This window comes from Grammomys surdaster, unplaced genomic scaffold (assembly GCF_004785775.1).
Source record: "Grammomys surdaster isolate TR1022 unplaced genomic scaffold, NIH_TR_1.0 776, whole genome shotgun sequence".
In the NCBI taxonomy this organism is placed as follows: Eukaryota; Metazoa; Chordata; class Mammalia; order Rodentia; family Muridae; genus Grammomys; species Grammomys surdaster.
The window spans coordinates 117,051-138,025 of record NW_021605195.1 but is presented as its reverse complement, the minus strand read 5'-3'; the positions used below and the strand labels follow the sequence as shown (position 1 = coordinate 138,025).

Here is a 20,975-nt window from a genome sequence, read left to right as displayed (position 1 = left end):
CCTCCTGCCCCCCAGAACAGCACAGCGCGGAGAACGGTCGCAGGTTGCCTTTGGAAAGGGCCTCCCGCGGGTTCCCCTTCCGTCCTGCCTCGCGACTTCCGCTCTCGGCCCAGCAACATGGATGCTGCAACCCGCCGGCCGGGCGGCCGCTAAGCAGTCGCGGAAGCTTCTCCCCTTGAGTGGCGGCCGGCCCGCCTCTCTGCCCTCCCGCCCCGCGCTCGCCTCCCTGCGGCCGGCCGGCCCGGCCCTACATGGGGGCGGGCCTCTGCATCCTGGGCTCGGCTTCCTGTTCAGAGGCGGCCTGGCGCTAGGCGGCGGCCACTCTGCCCGCGCCCGCCTCGGTGCGGTCACCGAGCCCGGGAGGACGCTCCAGGGCCGCATCCCAGGCGGTTGCCCCGAGCCGGGCTGTGCGCCGCCATGGCCCCAGTGCAGCTGGAGAACCACCAGCTGATCCCTCCTGGCGGCGGCGGTGGCAGTGGTGGCGGCGGAGGCAGCAGCAGCGGCTCCGCGTCTGCCCCGGCTCCTCCGCCGCCCGGGGCCGCCGTGGCGGCGGCAGCTGCGGCTGCAGCTAGCCCGGGATACCGGCTTAGCACGCTCATCGAATTTCTGCTGCACCGGGCCTACTCGGAGCTTATGGTGTTGACGGACTTGTAAGTGCTGCGAACCCATGCCTGCTTCCCGGCTCCCCAGTTGCCCTTCCCGCCTTTGATAGAGGCTTATGCCTGCGGTTTACTGAGCTAGGCTGCTGAGCGTAGAATTTTGAAATTCATGGGGTTTAGGTTCTGGGAACAGGGAGGAGGTAGCTATTGGGGATCTGGTTGACGATGAAAGCACGGAGACTGGTTAGTTTCGCGTGTTAACACTTGCACTAAAGATGGTCTTTGGGATTTTTGTCTTGAGTTCCCAGCAGAACTGTATTGATTTCTATGTGGAATCTTTTTAAAAACCTAAGATGAAGAGTAAGCATTGAGGACTACGTAGAATTCGAACTGAACGGGATTTTCAAAGAAGGGAAATGTTTTACAGCCTTTTGACAATATGTCTTAAATAAAGGATGCAATTGTTTCGCTTTGAATGCTGGAGGTAGATGCTGTGTAAAATAATTAATTATGAATTCTGAGTCTTTCTGCAACAATTTGAAAGCGTGCTAAGTATGGATGTAGTGAAAGTAGAATATGTTTTTCTAATGAGCCTCCGGATTTCAGTCGTCTAGTTACCTATGAAATGCCTTGGGGCGTGATTAGGATGTTAATGCCTTCAGAGTACAAGCCGACTACACGGTTGGTTCAGTGTGGGAATAAAAGGTATTAGGAAATTGTGGGACTATTGCATCTTCTAGCTGAGGTTCATAAAAGTTTTCACCTTTTACCTATTGTTAGGTTCCGTCAGGTTTCCAGGGAAATACATTATTATGCAGATGCTAGGATGTATTTTGTGATACTTTGTTACTGGAGAATTAAGTATTTGTTTGTACATGACTAAAGGAATTAGGGACGGCTTCACTTACTCTTGTATGACATTGCCTTTTAGTTTTGATGGACTTTATTTTATTGAATGAGACCAAGCTTAGCCTTGTCAATAGAGGTGGTGGTATTATTGCTATTATCTTTACTATTGAGACGGGTTCTTCTTGTATAGTCAGGCTGGCCTCTAACCTTCAGTTTTGGCTCAGCTTCTTTAGTGTTGGGATTACAAGTATGAGCCACCACACCTGGATTAGGTTTGTTTTTAACACAGGATTCCCGCATCTGCCAAGAGCTGGGATTACAGGTGTGTGCGCATCCCCCACCCCCAACGGCTTCTGACTGAGAGAAATCTGCCAAGCTTAGGAGTTCTTGTAGTAATGTTTGTATATTGCATGTGTTCATAAGAATTCAAGAGAAAGTTTAATATATGTCCTGTGCATCGCTGTGGTGAAAAGACTCGTGGATCGTGGATCATGTGATTGGTTTTCTGTAAAGAATTTGTAGCAATTTATTGAATTGTGTTCTATTTTTAATTTTAGGATTTAGTTTATGGAGAGGAATCTGTTTTATTGATGTAGAATAATAGTCAAGCAGACCTCAGCCGACTTACACATTCTGTGTCCAGATCCATACAGCTCAGTACCTAACCCAGGAGCTGTGTTCAGTGAGATAGATGAGATTTGTGGCTTCAGTGTTTGGGAAGCTGAAGCAAGAGGATCACAAGCTGTAGGCCAGAATCAAAGTGAGGCTCTATTTCAAAAAAGATTCCACAGCCAAACATGACGGTGCATGGCTTTAATCCCTGCAGAGGCCCCAAGTACATGCCAGTCTTAAGTTTGAGGGTAGCCTGGTCTATATATAGCCAATTCTAGGACATTGAGGGCTACATAGTAAGACCCTGTCTCAGACCAACCACCACTACCATCCCCATCCAGAAAAACCTCACACACACACAAACTTACAACAGTAAAATACACAGAAAAAAGTTTTTAGAATGACTTCTCTATTAGAGTGGCCATAAAATTTGTGGTCTAAACCAGGATACCTTTGAACATGGGGAAAACGTAATAAATATAGTAGTGTATACCTGTAGACCTAGCACTTCAGAGATGAAAGCAAGAGCATTAGAAATTAAAGAACAGCTTGTAGGGAACATAAGAAGTTTGATGTCAGTTTGGGCTGGCTGGTATTATGTTTCAGAAATAATAGTAATAGTAATAATACACATTGGGTAGGGAGTGTAGCCTAGTGGTACAGCACTTGCTAGGTTCTGGCTCTAGCTCCTCAAGCATTACACATTAAAAAAAAAAAAAAACAAAAACAGAACAGCAAGCCTATGCTGTATCAACCAGGACATGGCTATTTCGTTTTTACCTCTAAGGCCTTGAGAACTGTGCCTTAACTACTTTCCCTCTTTAATTCATATGCTAATTGTCTCTTTCTGTTCCACCTACCTACCCTAACCTTGATGTTTCTTGATAGCTCTTCACACAATGTACAATTGGATAATGCCTTTGTTCTTTTTCCAGAAATAGTGCAGTTTTCCTTCTCCGTTTCCTTTAGGTCTTAGCTCACATATAACTTGGATCAAAGACTTTCTCCTTCTTTGGTGTTTTTTTCCCCCTACAATGTTTACTGCTTGAGATATCATTAATATATTGTGCCTTCCCTATGGGACACGAATTTTGATTTGTTTTGCTTTTTCACATGATAGGACCAATGTCTAGCATGTAGTTGGGGGCATTTATTTAGTACATGAATGAATGAATGAATTTGTGAATTCTTTAAACCATTGATAATTATGGGAAACGCAAGTGTTCTTGGTACTTAAAACAACAAAAACAACAACCAAAAAACACTTTCCATTTATGTGTCAACTAAGACGACATGGTTTTGAGATAGTCTTGCTCTTCTGTAGCTCAGATTGGCAAAGAACTTTGTATTCTTTTCTGTCAGCATATTTAGGTGATTCAGTTTGAGCCCCAAATTTCTAGATTTTTTTTTTCTTATACCTGTTCACCTCCAACATATACTGATACTTTCTGCCTTAACGTTTTAGGGACGTATATTCTATTCTTTTTTTTTCTTTCTTTTTTCTTTTTTTAAAAAAGATTCATTTATTTTATGATGTGAGCACACTGTCAAGGGCATTGAATCCCATTACAGATGGTTGTGAGCCACCATGTGGTTGCTGGGAATTGAACTCAGGACCTCTGGAAGAGCAGTCAGTGCTCTTAACCACTGAGCCATCTCTCCAGCCCTATTCTTTGTTTTTTTTTTTAACCTCTTTTTTGCTTGTTTGTTTGGTTGGTTTCATTTTATTTGTTTTTGTTTTGTTTCTTGAGTCGGGATTTTTCTCTCTGGCTGTTCTGGACTCGAATTGTCGACCAGGCTGACCTCCCAAGTCACAGAGATCCTGTCTGCCTCTGTCTAACAAGGGCTGGGATTAAAGGTGTGAGCCACCACACCCGGCTGGCTGCCTTTTAACCTCTTAAGATTAGAAAATGAACATAAACTTTACTAAAGTGTGTCACAAATATTCTTGCTCTGTGCTTTTTTTCTTTCATCATTTGCATCTAAGCTTTTTCTCTATGTGGATTTTCATAAAGGAATTCAAAATAGAAGTGGGAGCATTGGGAGAAAAGGGAGGCAGGTAGTAAGTACTATTCTTTGTCTTGGAAATGCAGACTTTCTGGTGGGAGCTGATCCTTTAGGGTCTCTGGGGGCAGGTAGGAGCTGGGAGAATGGTTTCTGCCTTCCTAGTCTATCCCTAAGCTCTACAGTACCCCATCCCCCAGTCCTCACTTTTTTCTCTCTTGAGACCAAGGCTTCTCTGGGAGTACTCAGGAGCTTTTTTCATGTAGAGGAACTTTCCAGGGGCTGCTTTTATTTGCAGTCTTTGAGACAGGGTCTTACTTAGTATCCTAGGCTTGCCTTGAGGCAGTCCTCTTGTCTCAGCCTTCCAAGTGCTTGTGATCACAGGTGTATGAGGTACCCTGTCTGGTTCTTATTTGTAGCCTTATGATAGGCCCTTAATTTCTACTTGGTTTTGTGATATACTAGCCTTTCCAACTTCTGGAAGGTTTAAACTTTCCCCTGCACTGGATCCCCCTGGGCTTGGTGTTCATCAGTGTCCTAAACCCCACCTCTCCCCTAGGAATTGAACCTTGGAATGTGCTATGCAGGTGCTTTTACCACTGACTTGTATATACCCCAGCTCCCTACTTAGATCCTCTGTCACTCTGATCATACCTGTAGCTTCCATCCACCCCAGTGTCTTCCCTGAGACTAAGACAGCTCACTTTAGTACTTTCCTATCCTTGTACTCTGTCCCGTTTGCCGTGCCGAACATTGGGTGGATGTGTGTGGGGAAGAACATTAAGCAGCTGGGGCACTTTTCAGGATCTGATAATTGCTGGGCAGGTTTGACAGGTGTTGAGGCAATTGAGTCTTGGACCATGAGCTATAGGATACTGGAATGTGGGGGTTCAGAAAGCCGATGGGGATGTTTCCAAGCACTAATAGAGTAGGATAATTTATCAAGGAGAAAGTTGACATAGGTTGCTAGCAGTCAGTACTGGAGAACTAGCAAAAAGAAATAAAGACTACTGGAGCTACTTAAAAATAATATAAATCCTTCATCTAACCACCATGCAAAGTCATAACTGCCATAAAACCTTGATTGCACCCTTAACTTCCAGATTCACGTACTAGAACACAACATAATGGGATAATTGCTAAGAATCAGAGGTTCAGAGAAGTTGACAACTTAGCACTAGTCCTACAGCCATAGCCATTTTGGTCTTAAAAGGTACTTTTTCTGCCTCTGATATTTATTTATTGGAGACAGGGTCTCTATGTAGTTCTGATTGTCTTGGAACTCACTATGTAAACCAGACTGGCCTTAAACTGAAATAGATTGTCCTGCCTCTGACGCCTGAGTGCTGGGGTCAAAAAGTATGCACCATGGTACACCCCAGAACTTCAGCTTTTAAACTGTCTAAGGTTCACACAGTATCTTCTGAAGCATTTTGAATGGAAAGAAATGTTGCTCTTTCAGTTTTTACTTTACAGGCATATTGTTGCTAACTTATCAGTGCAAAGAGTTAGCAGCCACTTGAGCCTGTGGTTACTGTTTGCTCAATTTTTCTGAAACATGAAGATATCAAATATAGTCCTAGTAAAGGCCATCATCACATTTTGAGAAGGCATGCATATATTTAATCAACTTCTTTTCTTCTTCTTAGATTGCCAAGAAAATCTGATGTGGAAAGGTAAGTATGAAAAAACTTAAATCTGTCTCCTTATTTATTAATTTTTTTGGTTTGTTTTAAAAAAAACTCTGTGAGCATGAGTATGGTGCTATTTATTGATGATGTAAGGAACTTAGGTCCAAAGAAACTTAGGACTGTGTATTTTGTTGGGAGCATCAGGGAATGCAGTTTTTGTGTCCTTGGTACTTGGATATGTAGAAGCTTTCTTTTTTAAACCTTTATTGATGGCTGACTAAGGCAAGTCCTTGGGAGGAATAGGAAAGTGTAACTGCATAGACTGTAATGGAAGTTGAGTTGACTGGCTTTGGGCAACTGGCTGTTAATTTACCAGTTGCTGTAATGATGCTGTTAGATCTTTTTTTAGCACATTGACTTTAGTCTCCTGTTATTGCTATTTTACAGTTGAAAATTTTTGGATTCAATTTAGGCTAGGGGCTTAAAATTTAACACTATTATGTTTCTATAGGCCAAAGGAACAAGATTTAAGGAAATCATGTTATTGATATTTAAATTGATACTATATATAAGGCTAAGTTGGTAATATCTTTGATCCTACCTATGTGCCTTGGTTTTGGCTTTTAAGACCAAGTTCACTAGGGAGGTTTGTAGTATTAGTGGTTACCTCTCCATTACCAACACCAAATGCCTTATTTGTAGACTTAGGAATCAAAAAGATAGAGCTGGAAGACACAATTGAAACTTAACCTGGTTCGTGAATTGACTGGTCAGTTTTAAAAGAAGGAAACAAGCTAGATTTGTTCTGCCTGTTGAGTGTGAATGAACACTGGGTTTTTAAGGAACTGACTCATGCACACTATCAGTTGAGACAGTGTGGTGTCAGAAAACCACAGTAAAGTAGTTTAGAGAGAAGGGCATCTTTCTGATAAAAGAGCATATTTAGGGAAAAAAATAATCAGACAAATCTTGCTGCTTGTGGTAAGAGAGGGACAGCACTGGCATTCCAAGTCCTGAGGTCGGTGGTGTCCAGGTGGTTGTATATTTGTGTGTGGTGCTTTACATTCTTGAGCTGCAGCCCCAGTACTGTCAGATCTTAATGTACTTTTAACACTTGTGTCTCATTCTTGCTTGTTTTCTTTAATAATCCTTGACAGACACTGACAAAGAGCCTTAAGTGTGCCCTTGGCTTTTTTCTTTTTGTTTCCAGTAATCATGGTGTTCACTGTCCTTAAGGAAGCCTTTTAGGTTGTGTGTGGTCTTATCACACTCTTTATAGCAGCTTGATTTTGATGTATTTAGTCAGCAGTAGACTTCAGCAATAACTTACGTTCGTGCACTGCATCATGGTATTGTTATTGACACGATGGAGAGATGTTGGTTGGATGTGTAGGTCATTGAAAAGTCACATTAAATTAATAAATAGCTTCAAATGCACTTGGCAGTAGCTTAGTATTTTTCTGGGTCTTATTTTTCCAGTTTTTTTTTTTTTTTGGTTTTTCGAGACAGGGTTTCTCTGTGTAGCCCTGGCTGTCCTGGAACTCACTCTGTAGACCAGGCTGGCTTGGAACTCAGAAATCCACCTGTCTCTGCCTCCCAAGTGCTGGGATTAAAGGCGTGCGCCACCACTGCCCAGCATTTTCCAGTGTCTTAAATCATGAGAGGAATGATTGTCAGTTGTAGTGATCCTGAAGTTAAAGAAGTCTAGCTAATATATAGAGGTAGAGAAGTTTTAATGATGCTCTTAGGGCTTTATGAGAGGATAAATATTGACGATTGCTGGGTGAAAAAAGCATAGAAATGAATACAGTATAAAAATAGATACGGACAGACCTACCTTTTACCATTCAGTATACTTACTGTCTTTAATTTGAGTAAGGTAATGTATTCAACGTTGTCATTGAAATTCATTGGTTTGTTTTGTTTGTTATGCTATTGTAAGTTGGGGAATAACTCTTGATTTTATAGAAAGGACATAGTTTTAAGCTTTGGTAAAGAATATATTTCAACAACTCTAACCAAGATGGTAACTAATTACCAGTAACTTCAGTTATGAAGTTTATACTTTATAGCTCCTAACTTCCACTACCACATATTTATAGATTTAGTATATTTTAGGAATCATTTATTATAATAAAAAATTAGTTTCAAATTGTAATTCATTGTGGAAAAACTCCTATTGGACTTACTGCTCTGTGGTAAAGCTATGAAAAGGACACAAAAATGAGATGAAATTAATATTTATGTAAATATTTTAAGTTAATTTTGTTGTACTTGTAAACAAATTTTTTTTATTCAGATGAAACAAGTTGTGAAAAATAATATGCTAGTTCAGATGAGAATTGTTTTATTTTATAGGAAAATAGAAATTGTACAGTTTGCTAGCCGGACACGTCAACTCTTCGTTCGATTATTAGCTTTAGTAAAATGGGCCAATGATGCTGGCAAAGTAGAAAAATGTGCGGTGAGTGAAACTTTTGATTTTACTTCATATAGAATAACTTTGAGATCGGGACACGATAACACATGCCCATGATCTTAGCACCCAGGAGTCTGTGTAATGATGGTCATGAGGTCTAGTTTAGAGACTACATGGCAAGATGCTCTTTCAAAACAAATGCATTTGAATGTTATATGCATAACTTAGAAGTTTAACTTTAACATTATCTGTTGATTTCAGTGTTGTTATTGATACCAGTAGTATTCCTTTATGATAACACATAATGCATATCTGTGGAAGGCTAGTATTTGTATATGGTCACTTGACCCAAAGGAAGAGGAGCTACGTGGAAGACATTATCTGAGTAGACTTTAGATATAACACTGGAGGAACTAAAAGGGGAGAAATGGTTAGCTTGAAAATTGTATGATTCTTTAGAGCAGCGGTTCTCAACTTGTGGGTCAAGACCCCTTTGACAAACTTATTTCCAAAAGTATTTACATTATAATCATAACAGCAGCAAAATTACAGTTACGAAGTAGCAACAAAACAGTTTTATGGTTGGGGGTCAGCACACCATGAGGACTGGTATTAAAGGGTCACAGCGTTAGGAAGGTTGAGAAGTCCTGCTTTGGGGTTAGGAAGATTCTTCTCTTAAAGTTTACTTATTGATTTTTGATGTCCTTGTGAGAATGGCAGAGTCTATAGTTTCTGTTTTATAGATGAGATGATTAAATTTCTAGAAAACATATGGTTTCTTTGAGGTCACAGAACTGATGACAGCATGCATTAGTTCAGTTGTTTGTTCATTTACTCATGCTCCAAAACTGCTGAGCATGGACGATAAGGAATAGCAGGGAAAGACTTAAGTAAAGTATACTTCCTGCTTTCCAGGAGACCATAGTCTTTGACTGTTGAATTATTCTTAATTCAAAGAAGTGACTTAATTGAATGAAGTGTAACAAGGATTAAATCTACCCCCCTAAAAATGTTTTAGGGATCTGGGGATGTAGTTCAATTGGTAGAGTAGCTTTTACAGCATGTGAGAAGCTCTGAATTCCATCAATTTCCAGCCTGGCATAAACCAGGCATAGTGATGCTTGCCCTGTAATCTCAGCAATTGGGAGGTGGGCTGGAGGATCGGAAGTTTAAGATCATCCTTGACCGGGCAGTGGTGGCGCACACCTTTAATCCCAGCACTTGGGAGGCAGAGGCAGGCGGATTTCTGAGTTTGGGGCCAGCCTGGTCTACAGAGTGAGTTCCAGGGCAGCCAGGGCTATACAGAGAAACCCTGTCTCGAAAAACCAAAAAAAAAAAAATATCATCCTCAGCTACTAGTCAGTTGAAGCCAGCCTCAGCAACAGATCCTTTTTCCACACAGCAATAGTAACAAAAACCAAGTTTTAACCTAAGAATGTTAAGAGAACAACCTAGGGGTATTGAGTGAGTTCACTGTGAGACTGTGAGAACTTGGGGAGGATGATTTGGTGTTCACAGGTGAGGAACACTGACTCTTGTTTTACTTGAGTCACTCCTAAAGAGTTCATTCTGGAAAGGGCAGTTAAACAGTGAATGAAGTACTGAAATGAAGACAGCATGTCCCCACTTTCATTGAGGTTCCCTTTTTAGGCTCAGCTCTACAAAACCAACTATGTCTAGCTGCTGTCAATTCAATTTATGAATGGAAAGGAAGTGCAGAAATATACACTAGCTTGACAATGATTCTCACATTCCTTTTTTTTTTCATTCTATTGTGTAATGACATTTTAAAACTGCTCCTAGTTTTCATAGATTAAAGCAAATTAACAAATTGGACCTGGCTAGATTAAGTTTGGGAGCTTCAAAAGTTCTCTGCAACAAGCTTCTTACATAAAAATCAGCAAGGCGATGGTGGTTCACACCTTTAATACCAGCACTTGGGAAACAGAGGCAGGTAGATCTGAGTTCAAGGCCAGCTTGGTCCATAGACTGAGTTACAGGACAGTCAGGTCTACACAGAGAAACCCTGTCTTGAAAAACCAAAGAAAAGGAAAAAATTAAACAGTTACCCAGCATGATGGTACTATAGTATATTTATTTTAGTACTCTGATAAATTGAAAATGGAAAATTTTGTATTTGTAAGCTGGTGAGGGTTCTTATTCCACAAAAGTCCTACTCTCCAAAGCAATGTACAGCATAGCTGTGTTTCTGACATGATTTCTCTGACAATTTCACCTCAATTTTAGCCTGCTTTAGTCTTTGCTTAGCCTGTTTCACTAGATTGCCTTATTATAACCAAAACTTTTGTGAAAGTTGCCAAACCAAAAGGAAGAAAAGATCATAAAGTTGGGCTTTAGAAAATTCTAGAATATAGATTTGCTTTTTGAAGCTTATCCTGTTAGCTTCTATTGTCAATTTGGTACAAACTAGAGTAACCTGGAAAGAGAAAACTCACTCTCCCAGTTGAATAATTGCCTTCATCAGATAGCTTCCAGTCATATATTTTCTTGATTGCTAATTGATATGGGAAGCCCACCCCACTGAGGGTGATCTTCCCTGAATAGTATAAGAAAAGTGTAAGTCTTGGGCTATATAAGAGAGCTAGAAGAGAAGCTAGTGAGTGAGCCAGCAAGCAGCATGTCTTTGTGTCTTCTGCTTGAGTTCCTGTCCTGCCCTCCTTGAATGATGAAATAAGATGTGGAAGTGTAAGATGCACAGATCTTTTCCTCTAAGTTGCTTTTGATCAGAGTGTTTTGTCACAGCTGCAGAAAGCAAACTAGAACACAGGGGGAAATAATTTTTATTGACATAAGTGCATAGTTCTAATTCTGGCAGTTTAGCTCATGACAGCAGTAGACCAGTTTTGTCAGGCATGTTTTTCTGTCTCTGAGTAAGCTAATATACCTATGTAATATTGATCCAAAGCATATTTAGCTTAGGTTGGCCTTCAACTATCAGTCCTCTTGTCTTAGTTTCTTGAGTGCTGGGATTACAGATATGTGTGTACCACCACCACACTCAGTTTTTGAGGTAGAATGTTATGTATTATATGTTAAATTTTCCGTAAGGTATGAGGTGGTGCTGGATAAATGGCTCAGTGGTTAAGAACATTAACTGCTCTTCTGGAGGACCCTGTTTGATTCGAAGCAAACACATGGCAGCTCATAGCCATCTGTAACTCCAATTCCAGGGAATTCCATGCTCTCTTCTGTTTGTTTGTTTGATTTTTAAACTTCTTTGGGCACCAGATATACACATGGTACGTAGACATACTTGCAGACAAAACACCTATGCACAAATAAATACATAACTAGGAATTTAAAAGGAAATTCCTTAAGGGAGAAAAGATTCCATTGTCTATGAATGTGATTGGGAAATTAAAATTTACAAACTTTTGTACTGTGGTTAGTGTATTTTGAGTCTGTGTTTCATTACACAGGCGTACACAGGCTGGATAAACTGATTTCACAGTTTTTCTCTCATCCTCCCAGAAGGAGGTATCTGGTTTTCTTTTCCCTTAACTTGGTCTCAAGAACATTTTCACCAGAGTGACAAGATTCCTTTTTTTTTTTCTTTCCCGAGACAGGATTTCTCTATGTAGCCCTGGCTGTCCTGGAACTCACTCTGTAGACCAGGCTGGCCCCGAACTCAGAAATCCTCCTGCCTCTGCCTCCCAAGTGCTGGGATTAAAGGCATGCGCCACCACTGCCTCGCTGAGTTAAAAACGAGTTCAGCAGTTGAGACTGTTTTAGTAGTAGTATGGCTATGAATAAGAAGTTAGAGTCAGTAAAATTGATAGAACATTGCATCAGTTATAAAAGGTAACATTTTGAGATACACACTGGGTCTAAAACTAAGAGAAGAAAACCTGTTTTCTGGTTCTAGCTTCCTTAATTATTAAGCTATATTTCTTTGGAAAAAGGTCTTTACTTGTGAATCAATTTTCTCATCTCTAGGATGATAGTTATTAACTGGTTCTGTTTTCTAGAGTTGTAGAAATTAGACAATAAAACAGCTGTGGAACTGGAAGTATAAAAAAGATCATTGTCTATGTATGATGCCTTCTTACATTAATTCTGAGTGACTGGTTTTAAGTTGTTTACCAGAAACCTGTTTGGAGGACATGAAAGAAAGGAATGTTAGATACTGATGTAAAACAGAACTAAAGGTTTGAAGGAGGTTGTTTTCAGTCCTGTGATGACTCTACTACTGAACTGACTACAAAGCTAATAGAATTTCTGTATTGGGCAGATAGTTGGTCTGAATCTCATACTGGGCAATATGTACTGTTTCCTGTGTTCTAGACACTGTTCTGAAGGTTAGGTATATAATACCCTCAGAACAACTTCATTCATTAGATTGGGAGTCACTATCTCCATTTTACTGTTGAAAACCTCGAGACATCCATGGGCAGTGGCACACACCTTTAATCCCAGCATTTCGGAGGCAAAGGCTGAGGCAGGCAGATCTCTTGAGTTTGAGGTCAGCCTGCTCTACAGAGTTCAGGACAGCCAAGGCTACACAGAGAAACTCTTGTCTCAAGAAGAAAACCTTAGGCATAGAAAGATTAACTTATTTGTCCAAGTGAACATGGCTAGTAAATTAGAGAGTTAAAATTTAGATCAAGGCAATCTGGGAGTCCATGATTTTAACTACTTCATTACTATCTAACACCACAACTCTTTTAGAAGAATTTTTACTCTTAATATTTGAGATTATGTGTGATGTCAAAAGTAGAGAAATGAGAGAAAACTATTTTTAATATCAAATATAAATAGATATGTCATCCAATAAATAAGAAGCCACCTATATTAATTTCTTTTTAAGTTTGCTTTGGCGTGAGTAAATGATTTATTTACCCTTTGCTTTAAAGATGATCTCAAGCTTTTTAGATCAGCAAGCCATTTTGTTTGTGGATACCGCTGACCGCTTGGCCTCCTTAGCTAGAGATGCCCTGGTCCATGCACGCCTGCCTAGTTTTGCTATCCCATATGCCATTGATGTACTGACTACTGGCTCTTATCCACGGCTTCCAACCTGCATCAGGGTAAGTGTTTTGCCCCCTTACTCGGAAAAGTTAAAGGCTTTGTGTTTAGATAGCGTAATATAGGAGAAACTGTTTTTTAAAAAACAAGTAGTTCATGTAGTTTCATTTTATTCTTTACAAGTAAAAGTGTGTGGTAGCTTGAAATAAATTGGGGCCAATTGAACTGGGGAATTTTTTTCCTCCTTTCTTTTTTTTCCCTCCATTTCTTTCCCTTTCCCTGTCCTTGTTGGGAGTGAGTAGATGTACAAATATAATTTAGTGTGTATTTCAGATATGAACATGACTCCATAGCAGTGGTATTTTGGAAGTGCTTAAAAATGTTTTATGGTAATTGAATGAGTCGTTGCTATTGTGTTCTGTGCATTTAGGAAATACAGGAAGTCATCTAGTGGCATGAACTTGGTGTCATAAATGTAGCACGATGAAGAACATGGTTTTAGCAAGGAGACTGAGAATTATTCACACTCAAATGTATAGTCACTAATTTTGGATGTAGACAACAGAAATGAGTGTTGTAATTGTCTGAGTACAGTAAGAAGTACTCAGGTGTACAGTCAGGTGCAGGTAAACATTTATATCTTTTGTATATTATTTTAAAAGTATTTTTCATTTTTTTGTAGGACAAAATTATTCCTCCAGACCCAATTACCAAAATTGAGAAACAAGCCACACTTCATCAGCTTAATCAGATTCTTAGACATAGGCTTGTAACGACAGATCTTCCTCCACAACTAGCAAATCTTACAGTGGGTATGTACCTGAGATTGTTTTTATAAGAATATTTTCTTAAAAGTGACCTTTTGGGTTTTGTTCAAAGAACAAGTAAATGAAGTTTTGACTTTTGTGGTGGTTGAACCTAGGATTTACAATCCATAATTGTTCTCTTTTTGGTACCTAAAAATAATGTGGTGGTCTTTGCACTGGAGGTAAATGAGTGGGATTACCTGAGACTGTAAGAGAAAAGAGTTCCAAAGTTGCCTGGAGAGCATGCTCTGGTGTTTATTCATAATGTAGGAAGAGTTGCCTTTGGTTTCTTAATGACCTGGACATTGTTGCTCTTTGAACCACTGACTTGTTTCAACACTTAGAATGAGAGTTAGTCTATTTAAAATACCTTATAAATGAGACTGACACTTGGAGGTTAGCCAGAAGCTTATTGTTTTAAAGCAATATATACGTTTTCCTCTTTTAAAAGCAAATGGCCGAGTGAAGTTTCGAGTTGAAGGAGAATTTGAAGCCACCTTAACAGTGATGGGTGATGACCCAGAAGTCCCATGGCGTCTTCTCAAGCTAGAAATTCTAGTTGAGGATAAGGAAACAGGAGGTAAATCATCATAGTAATGGTTTTAGCATTCTTATATTATTGAAGTATTTCTGTGGAAAAATATGTGTAGCAATTTTATAATTTGAAGCAAAATTTTGATAAGCATAACTACCTACTGATGGAAGAATTTTCAATGTATAATAATCTATAGTTTTCTCAAAATAATCTGTTACTCTTTTTTTAAAATTTAACTTTATTTTTACTGTACACTTTCTCAGTTAATGCTATAATGCTGACTTTTCTAATTAACTCCTGTCTTTTCTTCTGCCAATGGAAGATGGGCGAGCTTTGGTTCATAGCATGCAAATCAACTTTATCCATCAGCTGGTCCAGTCTCGGCTCTTTGCTGATGAGAAACCTCTTCAGGACATGTACAACTGCCTACGTATCCTTCTGATATTTGAGCCATGTACTGTAAGGATTTTTTTGTCTCCCTCTTCTACATTTTCTATTTATCGTTTGTATAGTAGTCTGGCCTCTCCTTCACAAATCCTACCTTTTTTGGGTATAAATAGACATGGAAAGCCAGCCATTGTGAACATAAATGATACATCTATAAAATAGAGCTCAAATTTTACCATTGCTTTGCAGGCAACTCGTAAAAGTGATTACTTAAAAATAGCACTGTTTGCTTGGCAAGGTGGTTCATGCCTGTAATCCCAGCACCTGAGAGGAAAGGCAGCAGGATGTTGACTTTGAGGCCATCCTGCACTACGTAGCTAGTTCAAAGTCAGTCTGTACATAATGAGAACCTGTCTCAAAAAAGGTACCGTTTCCATCTGGAAATGTATTATTTGCTCAATTTGTATTTTCTAAACAATGATCAGTCGAGGGACAAACCTAGACCTTAGTTTTGTTTAGGCCAAGATTATCAGCCCTTTTTCTAAAATTGTGCCACACATTCTACTACCACCACCTATGAGGCATTTGAGACTATAATTCAGAAAACCACAAATTCTGTCATATTTAGGATGAGTCATTAGACAAAGATGATTCTAGAAAATTTCTCCATAGCCAGCTTTTTTGGGATAGATTTCTTGTTAGATGAAGTTTACCTGTGCTTATTAGCTACTTGAGTAACATATTATATTTTGCTTAACAAGATAAATCAGATTGTTTCTGCTTATCACTTCAGTTAGAAGTATTACATTCCCAGACATTAATGTTAATCCGAGAGAGGTGGGGAGACCTTGTACAGGTGGAAAGATACCATGCTGGAAAGTGCCTCTCCCTCTCAGTTTGGAAGTAAGTAAAATTGGTTCTGGTAGGTCACTGTGATAAGTGAATCCTGTCTTTTTCTTTTCTTTCCTTTGTACAACTGATTTATTACATATGAATAGCTATGTGCCCATAGTAATGTGCTTTAATTTAATCAAGTCTCAGTATCATGTAGATCACCTGAGACATCCTTGCTGTGGGCTGATGCTGAATTGTTCAAAAACTATGAGATAAGATTGGGTTTTGGGTGGTGCTGGTGATCTGTCTAGGGTCTTATGCATGCAAAGTCAGCACTCTGCCAGACGGAGCTATATCCCTAGGCTCCAGAGTGTTGAGTATCACTTTTAAAAACGTACTTGCTTATCACAGTTTCCCATTTTAAATTGTAACTTTGAAAACTGAGTTGGAGAAAATTGCTATGAGAGTATTAATCGTCTTTAATTCCTGTTTGAAATCGACTACTTTCTGATTTTCTGTGGATAAATCAGAGGCAAATACTTAAAAGACAGTTTCTGTTTCCAGGTTTTTTTCTTTTTTTGTGAGTGCATGTATTTTATTTTTAAATTCAGTATTTCTAAAATGCAGCAGAACAAATGCTGAATTGGATGGAATGTCTTCTCAGTATTAATGTGTTCCCTGCACAAACACTGAGGGCCTGTTCTGACTCAGTAGCATAATGCATGTTTCTATTTGACTGTAAACGATAAAAAGCTGTGTTTATATGTCATTCTCCCCTTGCCCCCTTTCAGTCAACAGGTTCTAGGGAGAAAAACCGGCACAGCATCTGTTCACAAAGTTACAATTAAAATCGATGAGAATGATGTCTCCAAGCCTTTACAGATTTTTCATGATCCTCCTTTGCCAGCTTCTGATTCTAAATTAGTAGAAAGAGCCATGAAGGTAAAGGGTTCTCAGTGTATTCTAATATTGATTTGATCAAGTATATGTAATTTAGCACATATAAAACTTTTAGCAAAAATTCTTCAAGGTATATAATCATTTCTAAAATCCTGTGTGAAACTTGTTTTAGGTCAGTGTTATACTTCTGTATTTGTTTTTTGTATTTTAAACATATGATACAATATAACACAAATTTTAATATCTTCTTTCAGTTTTTGTTCATAGGAGAATGTTACAGGTTACATCAAAGCATACACTTTTTTGCTGAATTATGCCCCTAGCCTAGTTTAAGTTTCATAGTTTAAATCAGACTAGTTTTGTTTTTAATGTCTGGTATCTGAGAATGGTGATTACTAATATGTATATAAACTCTACATTTACATTTATCAAAATACTTTGTTGTTTTGAGGTAGGGTCTCACAGTGTAGCCATGGCTCTCCTGGAACTTGCTAGGTAGACAAGATGGCCTCAACTCATATAGATGGAGCTGCCTGCCTCTGCTTCCCAAGTATAAGGATCTCTCAATGTCACCCAGCTGGCCTCAATATTGTTATGTATCTGAGAATGACCTTGAATTTCTGATCCTCATGCATGTACCTCCTGAGTGCTGGGATTATAGTTATGGGCCACCACACACAGTTTTCATTGTGCTGAGAAATTAAATCCATAGTTTCTTGCATGCTGAACATTCAACCAACTGAATTCCCTAGTCTCCTATACCTAGCCAAAAAAAAAAAATGAATTTTAGTTTGGAAGCTTCCAATATAATTAAGTAATTAGATATAGTTAAATATAATTAAAATAGTTAAAAGCTCAGACTCCTTAAGTTATATTTTTACTTTATCTAAATTTGCTTATACTGGATAATCTCCAATACTGTGTATTGGAGAAAATAAGTATCTTAAGGCATAGTTGTGTCCATTCACACATTTATAGTCAAAATATTTTAATTGTACATTGGATTTTATTGTTACTGTTTATGCAGATTGACCACTTATCGATAGAAAAGCTGCTGATTGACAGTGTACACGCAAGAGCCCACCAGAAGCTGCAGGAACTGAAGACCATTCTTAGAAGCGTCAATGCTAACGAAAACTGTAGGTGTTTTCAATTGATACTCTTATTTTTCTTTTATTTAAGGGTTTTTCTTGTATAACTTTCTTGTGGTTTTGTTGAGGATGCTGAACATTTGTTGCATTTAACCTGAAATCTACCAAATTTCTCTCTCTTACTTAGCTTATCTTAATTTTTGAAATGTTTGCATGTTGTCTCTCCTAAGAAGTTTATACTCACTGAAATAGAAACATTTTAGCATGACTTGTGATCTAGTGTTTCTTTTGACAAAGCAGTACTGCAAATGCTTTTATAATATATTTATAAAATATGGCTGAGTAAAGCAGAATTCATGTCTTCAGTTTTAGAAAAATCTGTAAATGTATTATAACAGTATTGAGTAAGAAATGCACAGGTCAAGAGTAAGTCTTCTAAGACATGTAAGTCTTTCAGGTTTAGTTACCTATCTAGTCTATTATGGACTTTAGAAAGCAAATTCTAGTATTTCGTGTGCTTCTCTATTTACTATCCTTACCTCCACCCCATCCTCTTCCCCCCCCCCCCATACAGGGTATCACTATATAACCCAGGCTGGCTTCAAACTTGAGTCTTGCTACTTCAGTTCCTCATTGGCCAAAATAATAGGCATGGGCCAATATATCCAGCTTCTTCAATTGGTTTTGGTTTTGGCCATAATTACCTTGCATTCAAGATTCATAGTGTAGTGAAAGTAGAAGCTAGTATACTGTAGAGAAGTACAGAGCCTAGATCACTCCATTACACTTACAGAAAGAAAAGTGACTTCTTCTTAGGTATGTACTAGCAATTGTACTATTATAATGATTAAGGCCATTTTGATAAAAAGATAAAACTTTGCTTGTAGCAAAGATAATTTTGAAAAATGGACAGTACATACTCATTCAAGAATGTTGTATTCTGTTGAATAGTAGACATACTAATAACAATGTACTGTGCATTGTAGCTACAATCACATAAACATTTAAGGTGATGAATATACTGATTACTGACTTGATCACTGTACAATTTGTAAGTTATTGTAGTATCACAGAATCTATAAATATGTATATAATTATTTTGTCAGTAAAATAGTCAATGAAAATTAAAGAACAGATGTGAAAAGTAGGACTGATGAACCTCAGTATTAATGCATAAATATATTAAAAATTTTCTTTAAATTAGTATACAAAACAATAGGCCTCTTTCTTTTATCATTACTTTTTTTTAGGTTTATTTATTTTTATATTATGTATATAGGTGTTTTGCTTGCATGAATGTCTGAGGCCAGAAGAGAGAATTCCCTAGAACTGGAGTTACATACTATTGTTAACTGCCACATAGGTACTGGGAATTGAACAGGGGTCTACTAGAGGAATAGTCAGTGCTCTTAACTGAGCCATCTCTCCAGCTCCCTCTTTCTCTTGCTTCACTAGCTTTATAGACCAGACTGGCTGTGAACTTGAAGCAATCCTGGGTCAGTGCCTCCTCTCCTCAAGTGCTATGACAACATACATGCACCCTTTGAATCTGTGTATTTTCAAATGTGTATGTTGTACTTTGCTCAGATTCACTCCTACTATTACCACCTCTTGTCCTCTCTTCCCCTCTCTGATGGCATCCCTTCTCCATTCAAATAGCCTCCCTTCTGCTTTCATGACTTGTGTATATTGTTAAATATCTCCTTTCATGCCTTCTATATATTAAACTTGGGTTCTTCATATCAAAGGAAACATACTTGTCTTTCTGAGTCTGGCTTACTTCAGTTAACATGACATTCTCCAGTTCCATCAATTTTTTCTGAAAATGCCATAGATTGTTGTTCTTTATAGCTGAATGATATTCCATTCTACATATTAAAATACATTCATCTGATGATGGTCATCTAGGTTGATTTTCAGTCTTGGCTATAGTGAATAGTGCTGTAGTAAACATGCATGTGCATGTGTGTTTGTGGCAGGCTGACTTAGGCTCCTACTGATGTAGTTGGGTCATACAGTACTTTTAGTTTTTTAAGGAAGCTAAATACTGCATACTGATTTCCCCAGTAGATGGACTAATTTACAGTCCCATTATTGCAAGCATGTTCCGTTTGATTGCTTTGTAGTAGACATTCTAATTATATTGAAATGGAATCTGTGTATTTGCATTTATTAAGTGCCAAGGATGTTGAACGTTTCACATATTCATTGTGGCCCTTGCTTCTTTTGAAAACTGTCTAGTTCATTTGTTCATTTGGATGATTTTTCTGTATTTAACTTTTTGAATTTTTTATAGATTCTAGATACTAATATAATATATATCTGGCGACGATTTTTTTCTTTTCTTTTTTTTTTTTTTAACAGTCCAGTTGTTATTCTCTCACTGAGTCAGACCAGGCAGTTCTCTGCTGTATATGTGTCGGGGGCCTCAGAGCAGCCCATGAATGCTGCCTGGTTGGTGACTCAGTGTCTTATCTCTTTACACTGGTAATTGTTTACTGTGTATAGAAGCCTTTTAATTCCACGTAATCCTATTTGTCAATTCTTGCTATTATTTCCTAATCTACTGGAGTCCTTTGCATAATACATTTTTTCCTGTAGTTTTGCAGTCTCATAGTTTCAGGACTTTTAATTTTTAGATTTTAAAACATTTTGAACTGAAGTCTTAGAGACCTGATAATAGAGATCTAGTTTCATTCTTCTATACACAGATGTTAAATTTTTCTAGCAACATTTTGTTGACCCCCCCCCCCCAGAAAAGTGTGTGCTTTTGGCACCTTCATTAAAAATCAGGTGGGTATAGTTTACTGGGTTTATTTCTGGGGTTTATATTTTATTCCATTGGCTTACAGGTCTGTTTTGTGACATTACCATGCTATTTTTTTTTTTTTACTACTGTTTAGTTACATAGTTTGAAATTAGGCATTATGATGCCTCTAACCTTAATTGTGTGTTGCGGAATGCAGGCCATGGAACAGTTTGTCCCTTGTTCTTTAGGAATGCTGTTTTACCATAGGGTTTGCTGCTGTTGCTGTTTTTTTTTTTTCTGGTTTGTATTTGTTTTAAGATAGGATTTCCCTGTGTACCCTCCCCTGCTGTCCTGGAACTTGGTTCTGTGGACCAGGCTGACTTCAGACTCAGAGAACTGCCTGTCTCTGCCTCCCAAGTACTGGGATTAAAGGTGTGCACCACTACCTTACTTTTGGCTGTTTGCTTTTTTGCTTCTGAATAGATTTTACGATTATTAATTATAATTCTGTGAGGAATGATGTTCTAATTTTTAATGTGATCACATTGAAACTAGATCGTTTTCAGTAATAAT

The 20,975-nt window shown here is 38.5% G+C and overlaps 1 protein-coding gene across 1 annotated transcript in view; it reads left to right on the top strand.

Annotated features, from left to right (window-relative positions):
- The first annotated feature begins 84 nt into the window (after positions 1-84).
- Med14 (mediator complex subunit 14) overlaps positions 85-20,975 on the top strand; it is a 90,322-nt gene continuing 69,431 nt past the window's right edge. The window contains exons 1-10 of the mRNA XM_028782492.1: positions 85-650; positions 5,714-5,740; positions 8,054-8,159; positions 12,989-13,162; positions 13,783-13,912; positions 14,358-14,486; positions 14,764-14,871; positions 15,599-15,731; positions 16,454-16,604; positions 17,590-17,701. Of these exons, the coding sequence (XP_028638325.1) occupies positions 418-650; positions 5,714-5,740; positions 8,054-8,159; positions 12,989-13,162; positions 13,783-13,912; positions 14,358-14,486; positions 14,764-14,871; positions 15,599-15,731; positions 16,454-16,604; positions 17,590-17,701 (1,303 nt within the window). The 5' untranslated portion in view covers positions 85-417. The remainder of the gene's footprint in view (positions 651-5,713; positions 5,741-8,053; positions 8,160-12,988; positions 13,163-13,782; positions 13,913-14,357; positions 14,487-14,763; positions 14,872-15,598; positions 15,732-16,453; positions 16,605-17,589; positions 17,702-20,975) is intronic.